This window comes from Hyalella azteca, unplaced genomic scaffold, assembly GCF_000764305.2.
Source record: "Hyalella azteca isolate HAZT.00-mixed unplaced genomic scaffold, Hazt_2.0.2 contig322, whole genome shotgun sequence".
Classification (NCBI taxonomy): Eukaryota; Metazoa; Arthropoda; class Malacostraca; order Amphipoda; family Hyalellidae; genus Hyalella; species Hyalella azteca.
The window spans coordinates 33,044-53,282 of record NW_025930675.1 but is presented as its reverse complement, the minus strand read 5'-3'; the positions used below and the strand labels follow the sequence as shown (position 1 = coordinate 53,282).

General features: G+C 39.0%; 1 protein-coding gene across 1 annotated transcript; it reads right to left on the bottom strand.

The window, feature by feature from the left end:
• Window positions 1-347: 347 nt before the first annotated feature.
• On the bottom strand, window positions 348-19,503 carry LOC108670516 (bromodomain adjacent to zinc finger domain protein 1A). Its single transcript, XM_018157991.2, has 17 exons — window positions 18,909-19,503; window positions 16,969-17,104; window positions 16,528-16,680; window positions 15,814-16,167; window positions 15,386-15,505; window positions 12,339-12,616; window positions 11,434-11,719; window positions 10,607-10,889; window positions 9,858-10,053; window positions 9,083-9,198; window positions 8,309-8,474; window positions 7,899-8,085; window positions 6,469-7,449; window positions 5,022-6,258; window positions 4,505-4,718; window positions 2,989-3,190; window positions 348-2,508 (listed from the first exon to the last, which is right to left on the bottom strand). The coding sequence occupies exons 1-17, from the start codon at window positions 19,019-19,021 to the stop codon at window positions 2,206-2,208; spliced, it is 5,325 nt and encodes a 1,774-aa protein (XP_018013480.1). The 5' UTR covers window positions 19,022-19,503; the 3' UTR covers window positions 348-2,205.
• Window positions 19,504-20,239: the final 736 nt, after the last annotated feature.

The window sequence follows — 20,239 nt, the reverse complement described above, 5'->3', positions numbered from 1 at the left end:
TCACACGGGACGTCGGCCGCCCGCACGAGACAGAGACGGGAAATGTAAGTAATCCTAACTATATAATAACTTAATGTAAGGAATCCTATCTACACAATAACTTAACCCCACAACTGAGATCTGCAGTCAGACACCGCGAGCTCAGCGGTGGGGCGCTCAGGAACAATCCCCCTAGGAGCGCGAAATCCCATAAGACTTCTCACGAGCAGACACCCGTCAGAAGTTCCCCCTGAGGGGATGGAAAAAAAAGCTAGTGCATTTCAGGCAGCAGCTGATGCTTTTCTCCTCTGTAAGTTTATTAAAGCTTTCTATCACCCGACACGGTAGGACAAAAAAAAAAAAATATATTATTATTCTTGCTTTAATACCAAGATACACAAAATATATGACCAATACATCCTATCCTGTATTTGCAAGTGTACAGGGCTCGAGCGGTGTTTGAAGCAATGGTAAGTCAACAAAAGAAAAATTAATCCAATTAGGTACATTAGGACAAAACCATTAATACTCATTCACTAACATTGATTTGAACCTCGATTAACAATTATAAGAGATCAACAGCTCAAATGGTCAGGTAGGAGTATGGTAAATATTACTTGAAGAGTTGATATGCATTGAACTGTATTGAAATTTACCGCTGGTACGCTGTATTTCATAAGTAAATGTCTAAGATCGACAATCGGTTAAAGCATCTTCATGATGAAAATGCTTAAAGAGATGCTCGCAAAGTGAAACCATTAAGAAATAAGAAAAAAAATCGTCATAAAATCCTTGATATTCAACTCTTAACTCTCATTTCCCACCTAGTTTATCGAAAATTGCAATAATGTCACTCAAGCCGTGAATTCGTGCGGTCTATACATTATTTGACCTATCGAAAACTAGAATAATTAGGGTCTTTCCAGTTTCCCGCCACGGTCAAAGTTGATCAGCAAACCAAGACACCACAACATATTTTGCAAGCTTAAAATAAACAAGTTCGCCATCCTTGTAACAATTGAATACAATTCGGGTACAATATGTTCTTTCCGAGACGCTATCATTTGATAATCTGGAAATAAATATTCCCTCGACAAATATTTTTGTTTATTAATGAAATGAAAGTAGTTTATTATGTGAAGCCGACAAAAATTTCCCAATAATAATTAGGCGGCATCTTGATTGAAACAACTGAGCTGGAATGATAACGCCTACCAACTGCATCGTCTATCGGCTTGCAGGTATTCAATCGGCAACTTTTTCAACATTACGTGGCTCTCGCGCTGCTTGAAACTACGCGGACAACTTTTACACGAGATTTTACTATATTTACAGAAAAATTATGAAGCCAGAGCATTGTATATATCTACACATCGATACGTCGATACACACTTGTGCAACCCGTAACGAGAAATTCCATTAATTATATACATCAACGATTTCCCAATAGAAAATTAACTTTCTGAAGCTCTGCCGATTTACACTTCGCTTGCACCAGTTGTGCCTGAATGAGCGAATAAACACCAGGTTTAGTTTCTATGCGCTGTGTATGATCCTTGCATGGCAAGAAAGGCAAAATATAAATAACGCTGCAAAGACAACATGCAACCCATCCTCCTGATATGTGAAACTACAGAGAGAGATCAAATCCCTGAATGTACAAAGGCATTTGACACTGATGACTTTAAAGAGTACCAGTGGCACACGAGGATAATATTGACCAAGCAATCAGTCTACACATTAATTAGCAAAATATTTTCAGGTCAGGATGAATGAAGAAAGCCCCTAAGTATTTCAACTCAAAATCAAGGTGCTAAATATATTTACCGTGATACAATTGAATTATGATACGGGCATGTCGACCTGTTACGACAGAATATGCATTAATTTTTTTCAAAATTTCTCTTCGACAAAGTCGACACGTTTAAAACAAGCTCGGCATCGAATGAACAGCTAGCTGAACGGTAAATATCTAAAGTTCAAAGGAAAATGCGATCAGTAATTGTTGCCAACTCGGCCGATGTTGAAACAAAATACGCATGTGAAACTTGACATTTTGAATAGAAAAAAAAAGATCACGTGGATTCATTTGCAACTATGAAACAACAGTTAGCCTGCAACGAGTCACACACTTAAAATTAACAAACATTTGTTCGATTGAAATACATTCAAAATTGTTCCCCTGATAATCCATTTTCAGAGCAATCACATCGCGATCCCCTATCATCAAATGGCCTGTCGTTTCTTCTTGACTCCAGGTAATTTCTTGGATTTGGAAGGGGGTAGTTCATCATGATCAGTGTCGATATCAAGCCCTAGTTTCCGAGCGCGTTTCTTGAAGTATTTGCCAAGGTTTACTCCTGCTAAGTATTCGTCTGTGTCTTCCATATTGTACTGCTGGCAGTTCTGGAAAATCAGAAGAGCATCTGCCAAAAATTCTGCATCCGTCGAGTACTCAGAACCAACAAGCTTCTCCTTCATTGTCTGCAAATCCATGGGCTTCTTCACAACTTGGTAGTAATCAGGAACCTGTAACAGAAAAAAAATATTATTGACAAAAACCATCTTCATCCATTGCCGTAATTAATGAGCTAGCTGAACACATAGAAGCGGGAAGAACAGTTAGCTCATTTTACTTAAATCTTTGATCGATTGATAGATTACCAGATGCGGATGACAACGGCAGAAATGAAATTTTATTCGAATGCAGCCGATTATTTCAATTTCTATCAGTAATTCTAGAATCGCAATAACTATGACGGATAATTTTGAGGTTGCATTGCGAACATAGGTAAAATTGAACCACTTAAACGTGAATTGCATGATTCTACAATTAAATTAAGCCATATTGTAATAAAAGCCACAAATAAGTCTCACTCCCATCACCATTTACTGGTATAATGAAACGGCGTCAAAAAAACATGCCTCATTGACGGTTTATTGAATTTCAGTTTTCCCGCTACCTTTCTCAGTGAATGATTGACATTAGTATTTCATCAAGTCACTCACCTGTCTTTTGTTGACGGCCTTACGGAAAGGCCAGGCATCATCGTGCCGAGTGACATCAGTAAGAAGGGTTTGCAGGGCAGTGAAGTGCAAGTCAGACGCGTTGCCTTTTCTGGTCTTTTTGCTGTTGCCATTAGACGCAGTGCCTTCGCTTGGCTTCTCACATCGCTTGCGTTTAGACGTCGTCCTTACTTCGACTTCCTCGCTATCAAAGAACAAGAATGATAAGTACACGATTATAAGCACGTCCAATTAAATGACCAGAAAATTCATAGATTGAAATTTTCGTAGAGTCGAACGATTCTACAGACGACGTTGGTGGATCGAACGGCAGGTTAAAAAAAGTTCATTAAGGAGTTCATTCAAGTTATAAGAAGCATTGAATTTTATGTCAATAATGATTATAAATTCCTAGCAAGTCAGCCCAAGTCTTTATCATGGCTGCCATTTCTACAATTTTTAGGAAATCCATGTACCCTGAATACCACCTTCCACAATCCAGATATAATCAAACAAATTTAATTTATGCTTAGGTAAAAAAAAAATCTGTTCAAAACCCCCATTAAACGTAACATGGAAGTCAAATTCGGCTCTTGTTTCAACATGTGAAAACACTATTTAGCGCATTTTATATCAACTTTTTATTCACAAGTTGACAATTGTTTAAATTGCACGATTTGATTGACCGTAACTATCTTTCACTTCACGTTTTGGAAAGTCTTGGTATTCTCCCACTAAGAATAATTTTTAGAGTCAGTTGGTTTTCCAGTGATTCATTCATATGATGTCATTCATGCGTTGTGTATACGCGCTCGAATAGCGTCTACATATCTATGATATAAGGCTTCAAACATAAACTAAAACTTTTGACACATATACAAAAGATATAAATAAGTTTAACACTTGAAAAAATATCAAGAGTGGGCATCATATACCACTATGCAAAATTTCTACACGTACAGGGCTCTGCACAAAATGAAAAATTGTTACATCTCAACTAATTCATCCAGTTTTAAACAACAAACAAAGTTTATAACCTCAAATTTAGCTGCAGGGGCCATACTTTCAAAACTCGCTAAGTGAACGTAAGTACTTCCGCTCTATTTTCTTGTCTATGATTGGTGGATTTTGCTTGACGGCCGTCAATGATTGGCTAGTGAACTTGCGATCTCTTAACTTTTTTGAAAGTATGGCCCCAGGTCTTTTGGGTTTACAAAACAATCCAACTACGTTATGTGGACAAGTTTTAATATCGTTATAGGTTAGCGGTTTCCAAACTGTAGTGAATGACTTCATAGGGAAATAAATTTATCAGTTATTCGAGAGTAATGGAAGAGATAAAAAAGTCAATGCACGATGTTAAAAACCTCAAAGAAAATGTAACAGGCTTACTGTGCCCTAGCAAATTAGATAACTAGGTGGAAACAAGTTTTGGAGCCACTGTAGCAGTACTGCTTAATTAACTGGAACCGCGGTCTTCTGACTTTAAGAACCACTACTATATAGCAGGATTAATTACCTCGGACTCCTGCTGTGAGCACGACGCCGCTTGGAAAAGCTGATCTCATCTTCGTCAGTTTCAGGGCTACTGGGAGCACTGCGTCTGTTGCTGGCGCGCTCACCGGCCGCCTGGGACTTCGTTCCCTTGCCTTCAATGACTCGCTTGCTTTTCCCTTCCTCTGTGCTCTGCTTGGAAGACTTGTCGTCGCTTTTGGTCTTTCTCGTCCGATCAACTGGAACACAAGAATTTATAGTGAAGTATGAACATCTAGAGTGCAGAAAAGCATCCAAAGCAGAAAAAAAGTAAATTGGACCCTATTAAATTTTATGACATATCAGAATTGACCGTCAAAAATTAGAAATAATAAATTATCATATATTCAATAATGACTTTAAACTTTTCATTATATAATCGAAACGTTGTTATTCTGTACGAAATATTACACAATGCATTTCAAATCTTACAAACAAATATCTGATCTAGCTTTGTAAATTAACTCCTAACATGAATTCCCAATTGAGTCGGCAGGACTTACTCTGAGGTGCAGTACATTCAGGACAGCTCCAGTTGCCGCGCGGGATCTTCTTGAGCGCGGCGCACTCGCGATGGAAAGAGCGAGGGCAAGTATCGCACAGGATGAGGGTGCCACCAATGCGGCATGCATCACAAACATCATCTTCAAATCCACCATCTTCCTCTTCCTCGTCTTCCTGACCGGCCGCTTCAAAATCTTCCTCTGCATCTCCATTCTTTTCAATATCAAGTTCTTCTTCCTCAGTGTCATCATCTTCCTCTTCTTCGTCGTCGTCTTCTACGTATATGGTTCGATTCTTTTTAGGGCTTTTGGCTTTTATTTTTGGTCTACATATGTCACAAAACCAGTCCCCGTCAGGGATGGATTTGAGCTTTGGCTTAAGGCAGTATATGTGGTGACCCTTGTCACATCCGTCACACAGAAGCATTTTATCGTGATCACCGCCTTTACGACAAATGCGACATCGTGTCTTTGTCAAGGATCGCGACCAAGTAACAGAATTGTCAAGAGTTGCCAAGTGCAAGAAAACCTGTGAAAAGCTAACACTGGACATCAGAGATAACTCCCAGCGCTCAAGGGGCAATCTCAAGGTGTTATCTGATATTGAACTGATACCATGAGAATCGCCCATTTCCGATTCAGAATCAGAATCATCTGAATTGGCACCGTTCTCTAACTTCTGTTGCTCTTCTCTTTCCTTATCTCTCTTTTCAACGAGTTTGCGCAGCCTATTTTCTGCTTTGGTTCTTTTTTTCTTGGCTTTATCAGTCTCTGCAAGAGGCGGTTTCAGGTATTTTACATCAACACTCTGAGCAACCTGCAACAAAGCAGTAGCCAGCTGACGCACAACGCTATTCCGCGTCGCGTCTTCAAGGGCGATTTCATCACCACTGGTGTTTGTGCTGCTACATGAATTCGAGCCTGTTTCCAAGCCTATATCTGCCTTGAATTGAGCTATTCTTGCCTTTCCACCCCAGCTAAGTTTGTCACATTCAAGTTTTGCACTGCTTTCTCCAATGACACTCTCGCGCCAAAGGTTGCGATCAGGTACCTGCAATCTGCCCAGAACTCCAACGAAGAGTTTCTCTTCAACTTCCAATATCATGTCCCTCAAGGTGAGCTCCAAAATGCGATCAATAGGAGTGCCGATGGGGAAGTTCAGGTTTGTATCTCCATCACCACCTTTCTTGCCTCCCGTCCTCTTTGACTTCCTTACGACAATATCATGCTCGGTGTCCTAATTAGATAAGGAAAAAACACTTGAGCATTACGGAAAAAAATGGCGGTCAGTTGCCCAATTAAGCCAAAGTCTGCATCTATTTAAAAAATATCGAGACGTATCTAAAAACTATTCAAATGTTACCTAATCAAAATAAAGAAAATATACACAATTTTGAGAATCAGCAAAGATGCAATTTGATGCATATAAATGGAGATAGCGACTTACCTCAGTAGGGTTGAGGATAAACACGGGGCAATTTTTGATGTTAACGTCGATTTTACTCTTAAAGAGAATAAGATTATGCTTGAGGGCACTTTCTCTTTCGCCTCTCTCGTTCAAGCCATCAATGAGCGCTTGGATATCTTCTTCCTTGTGGAAAAATGACCACTTCGGTCTATTGTTATTTTGAGTGTGAACAGGACAAGTCTCTGGATTGGCTGTACAAAGGCCAAAAATTTCAAGCTCTGATTTAATATCTTCAGAAGAATGTTTGATTTCGGCCTCATTGCTCAGTTGGATCTTAGAATCTGTGACCTGAGTTGAAGAGGTTGCTTCCGACTGTGCAAACGAATCTTTTGCGTCAGTTTCAAGGTTGGTTTTAGTTTTCAATGCGTCAGTTGAAATAGTCTCACCATTAACTGCCGGGCTTTTAAGAGATTTAGAGAAGAACTTTGTAATGGATTGATCTTTGGAAGATTTCAGAGCACTTTTGGGCGAGCCAACAGCTCCAACTTGAGAGAGTTTTGATGAACTTTTGGGGGAGCCATTGGTCACCGAATTCGATGGCGTAAGCAACTTCTGAGCTTTTGAAGATGTCAACGGAGAGTGTATTACTCGTGTGATGGTGTTGGCAACACTGTCAGAAATTCCTTTGCTAGCTGACGGGCTAGCAAGCGATCCATTCACATGGGGCGAAGCAAGAGCACTTATGTCATTTTCCTTATCACTTGTGTTGGCTTTTTCTTCAATATTTTCTTCAGGTGCTACGATCTGCTTTGCCTCAAGTAGAAGACGAGCTAGAGTTTCCTTACATTCTTCCGGGGGCACATCGCAGATGTCTTTGGTGGCCACATCATAGCATGTGCCAGGATGTGCATTATCGTCCTCTATAAACAGGCCCGGCAATGAGGAGAAGACCCAATAGCGGCGGTACGCTCTGTCCATTCCAAGAGGAATTGGATTCGACTTCGCTGACAATGTCATCAGCTGCAAGTAATTATTCACATTAGTCAAACAATATTCTTCATCTTTCACAATATAGATATAGTACCCTTCACTGAAGTTTGTTCCAAAATTTCCATAGTTAAATTACAGAACAGGAGAATAATAAGAACCGTACACACATAGCTACAATTTCTTAACTTTAATGAGTCCAAATAAAAAAAGTTATTTCAGTTCTGATCTGAACCAATTAATTCCAAATGATACACAAACCATAGGCAATATGATGCCATGAAGCCTCATGAGTTTCATAGTTCAAAAGTCAATACCTTATGGTCATTCGTTGTACCAAGCTATCACAATTATTTTGCATTTCGAAAAATATGCAGTGGTCTGCTAATGAAAGTTGCACCTAAATTGCCTTAAATCATTGCCTTGTCAAATAAAACTTATTGAATTTGAAAATGGAAACTCCTAGTGTAACGCAAACTAACCTGGTCCAGTAGCTCCACTTCCTTCTTTGAATATTCTTGTTTACGCTTCTCGCGGCTTTTCTCAAGCTTTTCTTCCCTTTCTTTTCTCTCTTCCTCATCTTCAGGTTCTTCTCCATTAGCCTGAGCGTCAGATGCAGCTCCAGGAATCTTCAATTTCTTTTGACGAATTTCTTTTTTCTTCAACATACTGAGAGTAAGGAAGTTGAAATTCACTAGTTACATAAATAAGAAATCCCTTTCGGACTTTAGGTCAATACTTCAAAATAGTTGGTGTGGATTCCATTATACACGGCAGGCTTTCAAAAATTCAAATTCCACCAACAATGATCTACGAGTACATAAAAGATACTTAGTTTTGATCTTAAAAATGATACTCAGGATTCATTTTAAAAATATCTACATAATCATACCGGGCCGCGTGGTCCTCGCGCTCGGCATTGCGATGCAAGGTTTGGTGTTCACGTAAGGCTGTTTTAACCTCCCTAATTTTGTCAAACGCTTCCTCGAGCCTGTCACGCACGCTGGCGTACGTCAGGATCTGGTGCATCAAAAGCTGCAGTATCTTCAGCTTCTCCTCTGCCAAAAGATTACCATCAGGACATCAGCATCCAAGGTTACAAAGACAATATAGTTAACATGTCACTTTAGTTTAAGAACCATGTGGGGTAAAAATGTGTATTCAATACTAATTTGAAATTTTACCATATTCGAATTGGAATTTCATTCAAATTAATGGTTTCAAACTCAAAATTTATACTTTAAACGTTGTGTTTTCAATTTTTTATTGATTTTAGATACCTGGGGCCGCATTATCAAAACTTCGTAACTTTTTGTACTTCCGACAAAAAAGTTACGTGTTACGTAAGTATACCCTAATTTTGGCATTATCAAAACATTCGTACGTAAGACTTAGCTAAAAGCGTACTATCAAAACCATCTTCATCTCCGAGCAGGCGTACAGTTACGTTACGTATCTTCCCGCGCAAATGTTTTGATAATACCACCTCTAGAGTTACGTCATCAAGTCAGCACTTAAGCCACTCGTAACTCGATTTTGCGTACTTACGAAGTTTTGATAATACGGCCCCTGATGCACAGAATGCAATAACAGAAGTAAATGCAATGCAATAAAACCTATAGCGTAATGAGCGTCAAGAAACATTGAAGTGGGCGGAGTAACTCACCAATATGACAGTCAAAGATGCTTCGCACAGCCAAATCTTTGACAATCTGAGGCTCGTCAAGTTTAAACTGGAGACCAGGATCATCCAAGTGCTTGTATCCTCCACGATTGAAGTGCCTGAAAAATTTAAACGATTTGCACACTTTCAGGCAACCCAAAATTCAAGATAAAATAGTTCAAGAAAATTATGTTACTGAAATTCTGAATAGATGTCAATTCAGTGCAACACAAAATGTTTCGTGAATCTAAGATCTAACTAACTAAATTCAAGTAGTGTTGTTTTATTTAAGAGGTGAACTCAAGCGTATTTAAGAATACATTTAGTTAGAAGAGTGAGAACATGCGAGGGTGGCGCTGGGTACCTGCTTACCTATCAGGCTATCATTGCTTTTTTATGAAAAAAAATATATATATAAATTTTTGCCAAAAGTAAGAAAAAGTACAGCAAACTAGGTACATATTGTAAGGTAACAGATCTATCGAATCGATGGGTAGAAACTAGAATAATAAAAAACTTTAACTCACAAAAAAGGTACCAACATGCGTAATCGTGTTATCAAATTATTAAAAGTATCATAGATCCGATATTGGTTATTTTATCCAAATCTTTTGCATAAAACAAAGTATTTTCAAGAAAACTCAGCTGGTCAGGTCCTTAGAAAAACTGATTTTTATGCAACTCAGATCTCTAGAGAATGCCCCATGTTTGGGAGACAATGACACAAGAAATTTCTAACCCATATCACAGAATTTTAACTTAAGCTACCAGTAATCACCTCCACTGAGAGTTGGCGTTGTTGTCGGCTCCAGAAGCAAGGATGTGCAGCCTGACCACCTCAGTGAGGGTGAGGGCGTCCAGGGGCAGCTGATGAAGGCTGGTGCTGTGATTCTGGCTTGGCAAGCGAGAAGCCAGGCTAGCAAACTTGACGGCAGCCGCGCGCTGGTCGTTCTCGACTGCTCCTCCTTCAGCGCCTAATCGAAATCAAACAAACATCAGAAAATTATAATCCACTGCAAATATTAAAAGAATTATGTTTTCTTAATAAATGAGCATTGAAAAAAATCACAATCTTGTAAAACAAAACCTTTCATTCAGTACCAAGTTGTTTTTGGACATTCAATTGAAATTACAACAATACAAAATAATGTTGGAACTCATCAACTTATCAAAAATGTTCACAGGCATTAAGTAAGATTCAACCACTACTAAATCAATATGGCGACGTCAGTTGCGCGTAATTTCCTTACATTGCATTAAAAATAAAAGATTAATAATGCTTAAGAATTGAAAAACTCGTGAAACATTCATAGACAAAAATATCAAATTTGATTTCTAGATACATCCTCAAAAAGTGCAGTGCTAAGCTAACACTTATAGGCAGAGCACATGCATATTGAGGAACTATTTGAATAAGAAACCATCTTTCTGCCTCACCTAAAGAAGCATCAATTGTAGTATCAGCCGTAATCTCTTCACATACATAATAAAAAAACTATTTAAATAAGAACCATCTTCATGCCTCACCTAAGGAAGCATCAATTGTAGTATCAGCCGTAATCTCCTCAGCTTCTTCTTCTTGTAAACTGAAGACGGCCCCGAGCAGCAACTGAACAACGTCATTGAACACTCCGGCAACCTCCTTAGTGACGATGGCGTTCTCGAGCATCTCGAACGAGATGCCATGCGGGTAGACGTCGTGCAGCTCCAGCACGTCAGAGAATGATGTCAGGAATTCCAACAACGAGACGAAGCTGCCGAACAAATGATTGGGGACTCCACATGCGACGGCCGCGGGCACAGGCAGAGGCTGGTGAGAGAACGTGAACATAAGAACCAGCAGAAATGAGAGAAAAATGTCATGCATCCATTTAAAAGTACCAAGATCCTAATGAAAGATGATTTCATAATAAAATTTAAAACAAATAAGTGACAAAAGGAAAATAACAAAAAGCAGACGAGTGAATAACTTCTGATACGAACAAAAACTAATCAAAATGATTGTCAGTGCGACAAAAAATAATAACCAAGAGAAACACAAATCCACTGTCAGGTCAAAGTTGTCTAATCTCATATGAAATTCAAGCTTCGTGAAATTTGGCACAATAATTTTTAATTTAATCTCAGCTAAAAAGTAAAATCCAATGCAAGAAGCTAATACGATGAATGAATATAAACAAACGACAGAGGATGCTTCAGAATTATAAGCACTAATTCAGTGTCAAGGAAAATAACCATTTACACTCTTAAAAACTTCCAGCAATGTGAAGACTATAATTAACAAATAGTAGCGATGTAAGACAATATAATTCCCAAATTCCCGCAAATACTTAAAGAGCAGAAGAAAAACACACCTTGTGATTGCCGCAAGTGAGATCCTCTTTTGGCTTCTGCCACTCCTTCATCTCCAACGCAATCAACCGCCGCTGTTCTTTTTTCACGTCTCGTTCCTGCTTCTTTTCAGCCTTTTCCTTCTCCAATCTGAGTCTGAGCATATTTTTCATCTCGGCAAAATGCTGCTCACGTTGCTCTATTATTTTTTGTTGCTCCATTCTCTTCTTCTCTGCTTCTTCTGCTGTCAGACGAGGCGCATTGCTCGGGGCAAAGTTCAGTTCAGTTTGCTTGGTCTTGATCCGTTCACTGCAAGGTTCAGACATGTTTGTTATAATTATGACACATTTTTTCACTTGGTTGAGCTGGTGAATAATTTCGTCTCTTCATGACAAATCGGCAAAAAAACGGAGAATGGCGGCAATTTTTCAATTCGGTTTAGGTATCAAAAACAAAGTATCATGGCTACAGCTCTTAACTAAATGAAAGAATAATAATAACGTAGTGCTAACAAACTTTAGAAGGATGTTTAAGATATTTACATAATGTACAGAGAAAAATAATTTGGATTATATACTGTACTATACGTCAAATCGTCAATCATGAATGGAAAAATTCAGCCAGCTAAAGTCGATCACACAGAGAGGAGAAAAAGCATCAGTAAATGGATAGGCTTCCTAAAAAAATAATTATAGCAATAATAATACAAAAAAACTTAGTGCGTTATTAATTTTTAGCTCATTTTCTCATTTATGGAAAAAATCCACTATTGTGCTCGCCATGTCCGTCCGTGACTTCACGTTTTCGCTGACGAGAAAATGCGCTCTCTGTTACTCACTGCAGCGAGTAATGAGTTACATTTTTTCCGACTTATTGCATTAGTGAAGACATTGTGAAATTCAGCTGAAAACTCATTTAGATTACTCACAGTTTACGTGACAGTTTCTCCTCGCCAGAAATCGATGGACGTCCTCGTTTCTTATTAGCATTGTCCTCACCATTGCTCTTTGATTTTTCTTCCTTTTTCTCTCTCAAACTCGACTCTTTCTTTTCTTTCTTCTGCCGTTTGAGCTGAGCTTCATGACCTCTTGGACTGAGGCTCATCGATAATTTTCTGCTCTTGGACTCGACAAACTTGGGCTCATTGCCAGGGAAAAAATCCTTATAAGACAGCAACTTGATCTTGTACTTGCGTGCGATGTCAGGCTAAAACCAGAAACACATTTAAATAGAAACAAGAGCTAATTTATATATGCTAATAACCTGATAATGTTCCATCTATGTCACAGAAAATGAATCTATTATATTTCAAAAACAATGTTACCACCAAGAAATTACTCATCAGCCAGCTCTTGGCAACCAGCAGTGTGCCCAAGTTTGACAGACATCCCTAGAATAACTGATACAAATAAATATATATAAAAAAATTTTTAAAAACCACATTTTTCTGGTGGTTACAAAACTAAAAACAATTAAATGAAACAAATAAAAATAAAACTTTTAAAAACCACATTTTCTTAAAGGACAAAAAAGAAAAACATTAACTCTCACAAAACATTAAAATTATGTAGAATGTTATGTAAGAGTTAAGGTTTTTCTTTCTTGTCCGTTAAGAAAACGGGGTTTTTAAAATTTTTTTTTTTCATTTCATTGTTTTTAGCTTTGTAACCACCAGAAAAACATGGTTTTTAAAAATGTTTTTTTTTATATATTTATTCATTTTCTACTTTTTAGTTTAGCAATTCAAATCATTTTCTAGGGTTGGCAACTCTGAATGTTGGACAAAAAACTCAATTCCCAACCGTGAATTTTTAGGTTTTTTAATTAAAAAAAAGTGTTTTTTTTTTATTGATCAAATCTTGAATTGTTAGGCAGCATAAGCATTACATATCAAATTTCAAGTTTCTAGGATCTTCATAAGTGCTCTAAATTAAGGTTTGAATTTTTGATGACAGACTGACAGACACGAAGCAAAGCTAAGAAAAACGTGGTAAATAGCTAATAATGAAAGCATAAAACAGTAACTTTTACCTACTGGTATCTGGCACTAGGGTGCGCAGCCGTAGACCAGCAAATTAACTCTCAAATCAGCCCTGGAGCCAACATCAACCATCTAAAATCTAAATGCTATAGATATTGTCATCCTGGCACCTAAGCAGCTGTAGTCAATTGACCTATCTCACCACACGAACTTAAAATCAACACTGCTTCAACACACAAGCTGCTACTCCACATAGTTAACGGTCAATACGTTGTTCTCCAATGATTTTTAACCCATACCTTCACTTCTTACACATACTGTTATCCTAAGGGTCCGCTGACCACGCTGTATTACCGCAAATGTGAACTGTACCAAACGGTAATGCGTCATCACCTTACTTACTCCGCAAGACGTGAACCCAGCGTCACTGTTTCCATGCCTTACTATCCCCCAGCATCTTCTTCCTCCACACTTACCCCGACTATCGACCTTACCGCCATGGCTGGCTGGAGGCTTTCCTTGCAGACCTTTAATGCTTATCCTAATTAGGTTAGGCTAGGTTAGGTTACAACACGTATAGATCCTCTTTTCATAGCATAAGGCAGTCAAGTGAGCAGAAGCTATGAAAAGCTGTCTGGCAGAGGACGACTGAAATAGCACACCTCACCCCGTGCGCGAGCATTCTGCACAGCAAATTAGCAAACATGATTACTTGCTGAAAGCCACAGGGACTAAATCCCTTCAAGGATGTAAACCAGCGAGCCAATGAGCTGCAAGCCGCCAAAACAATGGTCGTAACCCACACGCACGCTAAACCCCAAAATATTTCTATTCCATGCAGCCTAGCCCCTTCACCACTTTTGATAAAGAACGCCCTGCGCTACAGAGCTATCAGTACACTGCTACCTCTCCAGCCTGTCCGTTCTTCTAAAGGCTATTCCCCTGCCTGTTTATTCTTCTGGAGGCTATTCCCCTGCCTGTCCATTCTTCTGGAGGCTAAACCTCCACACTTACCCCCTGCCTGTCCATTCTTCTAGAGGCTAAACCTCCACACTTACCCCCTGCTCCCCCTCCTTTTGGTACCAGCTTGCAGAAGAATTTTCACATTCTATCCCAGTTTCCCATACTTTCTCATGTTTCAAGCATATCCTACCTAACCTAACTCGTCACGGAAAGGTGGAGAGAAGGGGGTAGGTGTGGAGGAAGAAGATGCTGGTGAACGTCATGGCTGGGCTTACGCCTGCGAAGTGGTAAGGTGATGCGACAGTCCGGTGCGTGGCCGTTCCCATTTACGGCAGTCTGGTGCAGTTTGCGGACCCTGTGGCTTACAGCATTTGTAAGAAGTGATGGTATGGGCTTAAATCATTGGTGTAGGAGCTATTGGGCATAATCTGTTTGGAGTATCAGCTTGTGGGCTGAGGCATTGCTTATTTCAAGCTGGTGTGGCGAGATGAGGCAAGTAAGAACAGCTGCATAGGTGTTAGGCTGACTATTTCTATTGCATGTAAAGGGTTGGCATTGGCTCTTTGGCTGATTTAAGAGTCAAATTTTTGGGCTACAGCAGCGCTCCCTCTGGCAGTCGGTGCAAAAAGGCGGGGAGACGGGGTAAGCGTGGAGGTAGAGTTATGCTGGGAAAAAACCGCTGCAACGAATTGACAGGCTGGCATGCTGGCTGTGCACCAACAGTGGTACGGCGTAGGGAGTTTCTTACCGAAAATCGTGAGGAGGTTAGGCGGCATGGGATAGGATTGTTGGGCGGTTTTAACTACAACTTTTAGCGATTGTATTGGTGGCTTACTTAGCATTAGCTTGCTAGTTCATTTCCTTGAAGGGGATTAGTACCTTTGGCTTTTAGCAAATAATCCCTTGGGCTACTCTGCCCTGTAGCAGGCTTGCCCACGGAAAGGACTATGAAAGAAATGCTGGTCTTGGGCAATACTGACCTCTGGCATGCATCCCCTGGTACTGTGTTCAAGGATTTGGAAAGCATTTACCTTGAGCTGCCAGTATCCAAGAGGTGTGAGTTCAGTAGCTATTTTGAGGAACAGCTTGCACTTCTCGCGCGTAAAGACATTCTTACTGCGCCTGATCTGCTCCCAGGAAACGATGTGCCGCTGCAACCCAAAATTAAATTGATATAAAAAAATTATTATAACATCATACTTACTCTACAATTAAAGCAATTAGTTCAAAAAGTATTGATTGGCATAGTATGCATTTTCTAACTTGTGCAGACACAATGGAAATTAGATATACCTACACAAGTTTCACCACTGAGCATTTTTTATTAACAGGCGCCAATACCAATTTGAAGAAAGCGCCTGAAAAACCATATATTCTTGCTTTAAATACCTTTCAATGAGAGTAGAAGAGCAAATTTATGCTTTAAATGTGAAAAAAATTAATGCAACAAGTCTCTCACCTGACATGTCTTATAATCCCAGGCAAGCACTTCTTCAACCTCGTACTTGAAGGTGGCATAGGGTGGGTAGTCATCCTTCTTTTCAGGTGAGCTGGGATCAACTTGCTTGTTCTTCGAAGGCGTCCTGAGTCCTATAACTTGTATGTCCGAGTCAGCATTGCTAACTTCATCGTCATCAAGACAAATAGGCTTGGACTCTGAGCCATCTAGATCCAGAGGATCTGAAATGGCTTTTTTCTTCATGGGTGTACTTGAACCCTCACTTACAACAGCTTGAACATCATCCTCAGAATCAGCCATTGATTCTTCATACCATGCAATTTCTTGAGCAGTGGGGTATATAACTCGTATCACCTGAAATTAAATTATTAATTATAATTTACCAAGAAGTTTAAAAAATAATGCAAAGCAGCAAAAACATGTATATACCCTCAATTCTATGCTTATTTTGGCAAGATCATAGAATAAATTGGACAAAAAATTAATCTCCATAATTAAAGGGGTGTCAATTATCCAAAAACGACATGATCTGATATGAATCATTCTTAGGAGCTTCCAAGCTGGCATGCATATAATATATAATGCAATTGTCAGGTAGTATTTCAACTCATCTTGAAAAAGTTACTTGAAACTTGTTGAAATTCACAAAAGTTTATTGCAAGCATTTTCTGAAAATTCTTTAGTGCCCAATTGCAGGAAATAATGAAAACTTACCTTGCAGTCATACCAGTGTTTATTGACAATGGCTTCAACCGGTTCCCCAGGGAAATACCTATCACGGCAATGATTGAAAACATCTTCACTGACGTCAGCCTGTCGGCCTCTCCGTGTCAATGATGCCAGGTACAGTAGAGGAGTCCTTAATGCCTGTAAAATTACAGCCAAATACAATTCTTTAGCCTTGAAGTATTATTTTTATTTACCAAAGTCAGAAACACTTCAAACTTGTAATTTGATTGCTTATTTATACAGGTATAGATATTTAATTAATATGCCCTAGGGATGGACTCAACACAAAAAATTCTTTATGAAATGAAGTCTAACAAAATATGTCTATATTGAGATAATGTAAATCAAAATCATCATCACTTTTGCAAGCATTTATCTTAGAGGCAAATGGAAAACATGATCATGTTGATACAAAATAACACTCACAGGTGAGATGCTGGTAATGAACTTGAGGCCTTTGGCTTCTGAGTCCAGGGCCTCTTGGTAGGTGAGGTTTGGTCTTGATGTAATTTCACAAGTCCACACCATAGCATTGCACAGTACCAAACGCTCCCAGTATTCACTGTAATATTAAAGTGCTATAATTTAATGCCATAAATTATTATTAAAAAATTATATTGACTGGAGTTAATGTTATGCACATGGAGATCAAGAAGGGAGTTAAAGAATTGCTAAATGCTATTTATCTATATATAGGGTAAACACACCATATTCCGACACCTTAAGGACGAAGCAAGAAATAAATGGCTAACTCCAGTTCTGATTGGTTCAAGTCACTCTCTTGAAACACCACACTATGTGCCAGCAATGATGAAATGTCACAAACTGTTGCCATATTTATTTAAAAGCCTTTAGAATTCAAATCTACAAAATCGCTGAATTCCGACACTGTGTGTGACTAAATGCGGCATATTGTGAAACTAATTCTGACAGCGCTTCAAAATCATAATTCGTAATTCTGACACCCTGTTTCAGGCTGTGTGTTGTAATTCCGACACCCTGTTTCAGGCTGTGCGTCGTAATTCCGACACCCTGTTTCCGGCTGTGTGTCGTAATTCCAACACCCTGTTTCAGGCTGTGTTGTAATTCCGACAACCTGTTTCAGGCTGTGTCGTAATTCCAACACCCTGTTTCAGGCTGTGTGTCGTAATTTCAACACCCTGTGTCAGAATTAGTTTTTATGTGTCTGAAACCGTCTGTTAAATCAATCATCTATTAATTTATTTACCACTCAAAATCAGCAAATACAAGTATACTCAAAGAATTCCTAATATATTAACACTTATTTAAAAGTCTCAAACCATAATATTCTTTCTACACAAACAGTTTATCACTATTCAGTAGAGCAAGGTCAATTATCAACTTTCATATGGGTTTCGATGTTCTCGCTAGTTGACTTGGACTGCTAGACCTAGTCCTAGTGTTTTGCAGAAATCTGGCGCGCAATGGTATGACGTCACTATTTCAACCATCTAGGCCTACACATATGTGGAACTAAGACCAAGCTTAATATAAAGGAAAAAGTTGAGGGGTGTCGGAATAACCCAGTGTCAGAATATGGTGCGTTTACCCTACGTAACATTAAACTTTAACCTAAGTATAGAGATGCCTATTTAGAGGGGTCAGGGGAGAATTTTCAAACAAAGGTCCAGGTAATCATGTGCAACAATTTTGTGTTCTAAAAAAAATTTTTTAAATGTAGGTGAAAAAAAAACAGTTCTTGGACAATTTTCAGAAGTGCCTGGCAAAACTGTGCCTTTTCTTCATTTTGACTGAAGGAATTAGTCATGAGCCATAAAAACATCTGAAAGTGACAGTGAGCACAGGTGTTTTTGCCTCATTTGACAGGTGGCTTCTGCCAAATTTTCAACTGAGTTCAAAACTCTTAGTCACTCTACTAATGTCAGCTTGTCATGAAGAAAAGTTCTTTCTTTAGGTTTTACATTCAATAATCCCACTAAGTCACTGACTCTGACTCTCTGAGTCTGTTCATACATTAGGCTACTGCCCAAATTAAATCCTGCAAGCTGCAACTTACAAGTTACTGACAATATTTGAAATATCTTGAGCAAGTCAAATAGCAAAATGATTGTACATAGAAATTTCTCTTCAGACAATAGCTAATAGCTATAAAATATTTTCGACTTACAGCATCAACTATCAAGGACTAACTTATCACATTCACAGCCCAAGTAAAAACTTCACAAACAAACATGTTAGCACCAGGATTCAAGAAAGCTGGAAATTCAGGCTGCATCAATTCAACTTCAACCGTTCAATGCCAACGGCCATGGCCCAAGGGCAAATCCTAAACAATGTAAAGTTTGCAATTTGCATATATTAAATCAAAATTGACATTCACTTACTCGTAGTCAAGAAATGCTTCATTGGTAAGCTCGCAAAAGAAGACTTTGTCGTTAGGAGAAACGCCGACTGGAATAGGCTTTTTCACGAAGGGTTTCTTATGCAACAGCGGCATGGCGGAGATCCACAACGGCAAATCGGACGTGTAGAGCAATTCACTGACTGTCGACGAAGTCTCAGTGGCATTTACCTAATCTGACAGTTCATTTAGACACTCCACTTGAGTCAAGCACGTTTGTTAGCAATAACTTTGTCCTTCAATAACATAGATAATTGGCAAATCTTGACAGCACCTGTGGAAGGTCAATATCGAATACCTATTTTTATATATTTTGCGAGAACTGAAAACACAACCGCACCCGCATAACACTCCACGACGTGTGCTACTAGCACACTTTCCCGCTTGTTTCCGAAACACGCACGAATCCCCAAAAAGCTAATTTAATGACTTTTTGAAAGCCTAAAATGGAACCAAATATGACTTTTGTAAAATGTTGTCGTATTATTTTCTTCTTTTCTCCATTATGTAATGTTAAAGCAAATGTTTTATCGGACTCGATAACGTTACCGCAATCGCAACAACAGATGGAGCTTCAACGAATCGCTAAGCGTGATTGGCTGCAACATTACCCACAATCCTCAGGAGTCTTCGTCGGATTTCGCGCCAAAATTCGATTGCAGAGAATCTCATTCAAACAGGTTCTTTGTGTTATATCCGGTATATAATTATAATTCATCATCGCAAAACAATTTTTTCTACATGAAAATGTGTGCAAAATTTATTAATCGGAATGTAAAAGAGAGGGTAAAGTTGAAACGCTCCAAACTAAATGATTTTAGAAAAAGCTTAATGATCGCTACTAGTCTAAGAATCCATTCTTCCAATTTCTCTTTCATTAATGTGCCTCGTATGTTTTATAATGTAACACGCGCTACTTAGACAAACTCAAAAAGCCCTACGACATGTATGCTTAAGTGTTAGACTCGATGGGCAGGTTTCGAACTGGGCCCATTGAGCAAAGGACCGTTTTGCTATAACAATAAGACAATTTCGCGGTTTCAGCGTTTATTAAGCCGTAGGCCTGTCGTCGATTCTTAAAATTTCATAACATTCACAGCTTTTTGCGGTACTCTCTGTTGTTTTTGCGGTACCACACCTCTCTGCTCCAATCTTGGTACACTGAACTTCAAGCATAAGCACTAGGACTGCGACAGAGACTCGTGGGGGTGAAACTCGTACGCTGTCAAATTCTGCGCTCCACTCGTTACTCATACATCGTCTACGACGTCTAGTTATAATTTAAATTATCTTTTTGTATGGAAGGAGTTATAC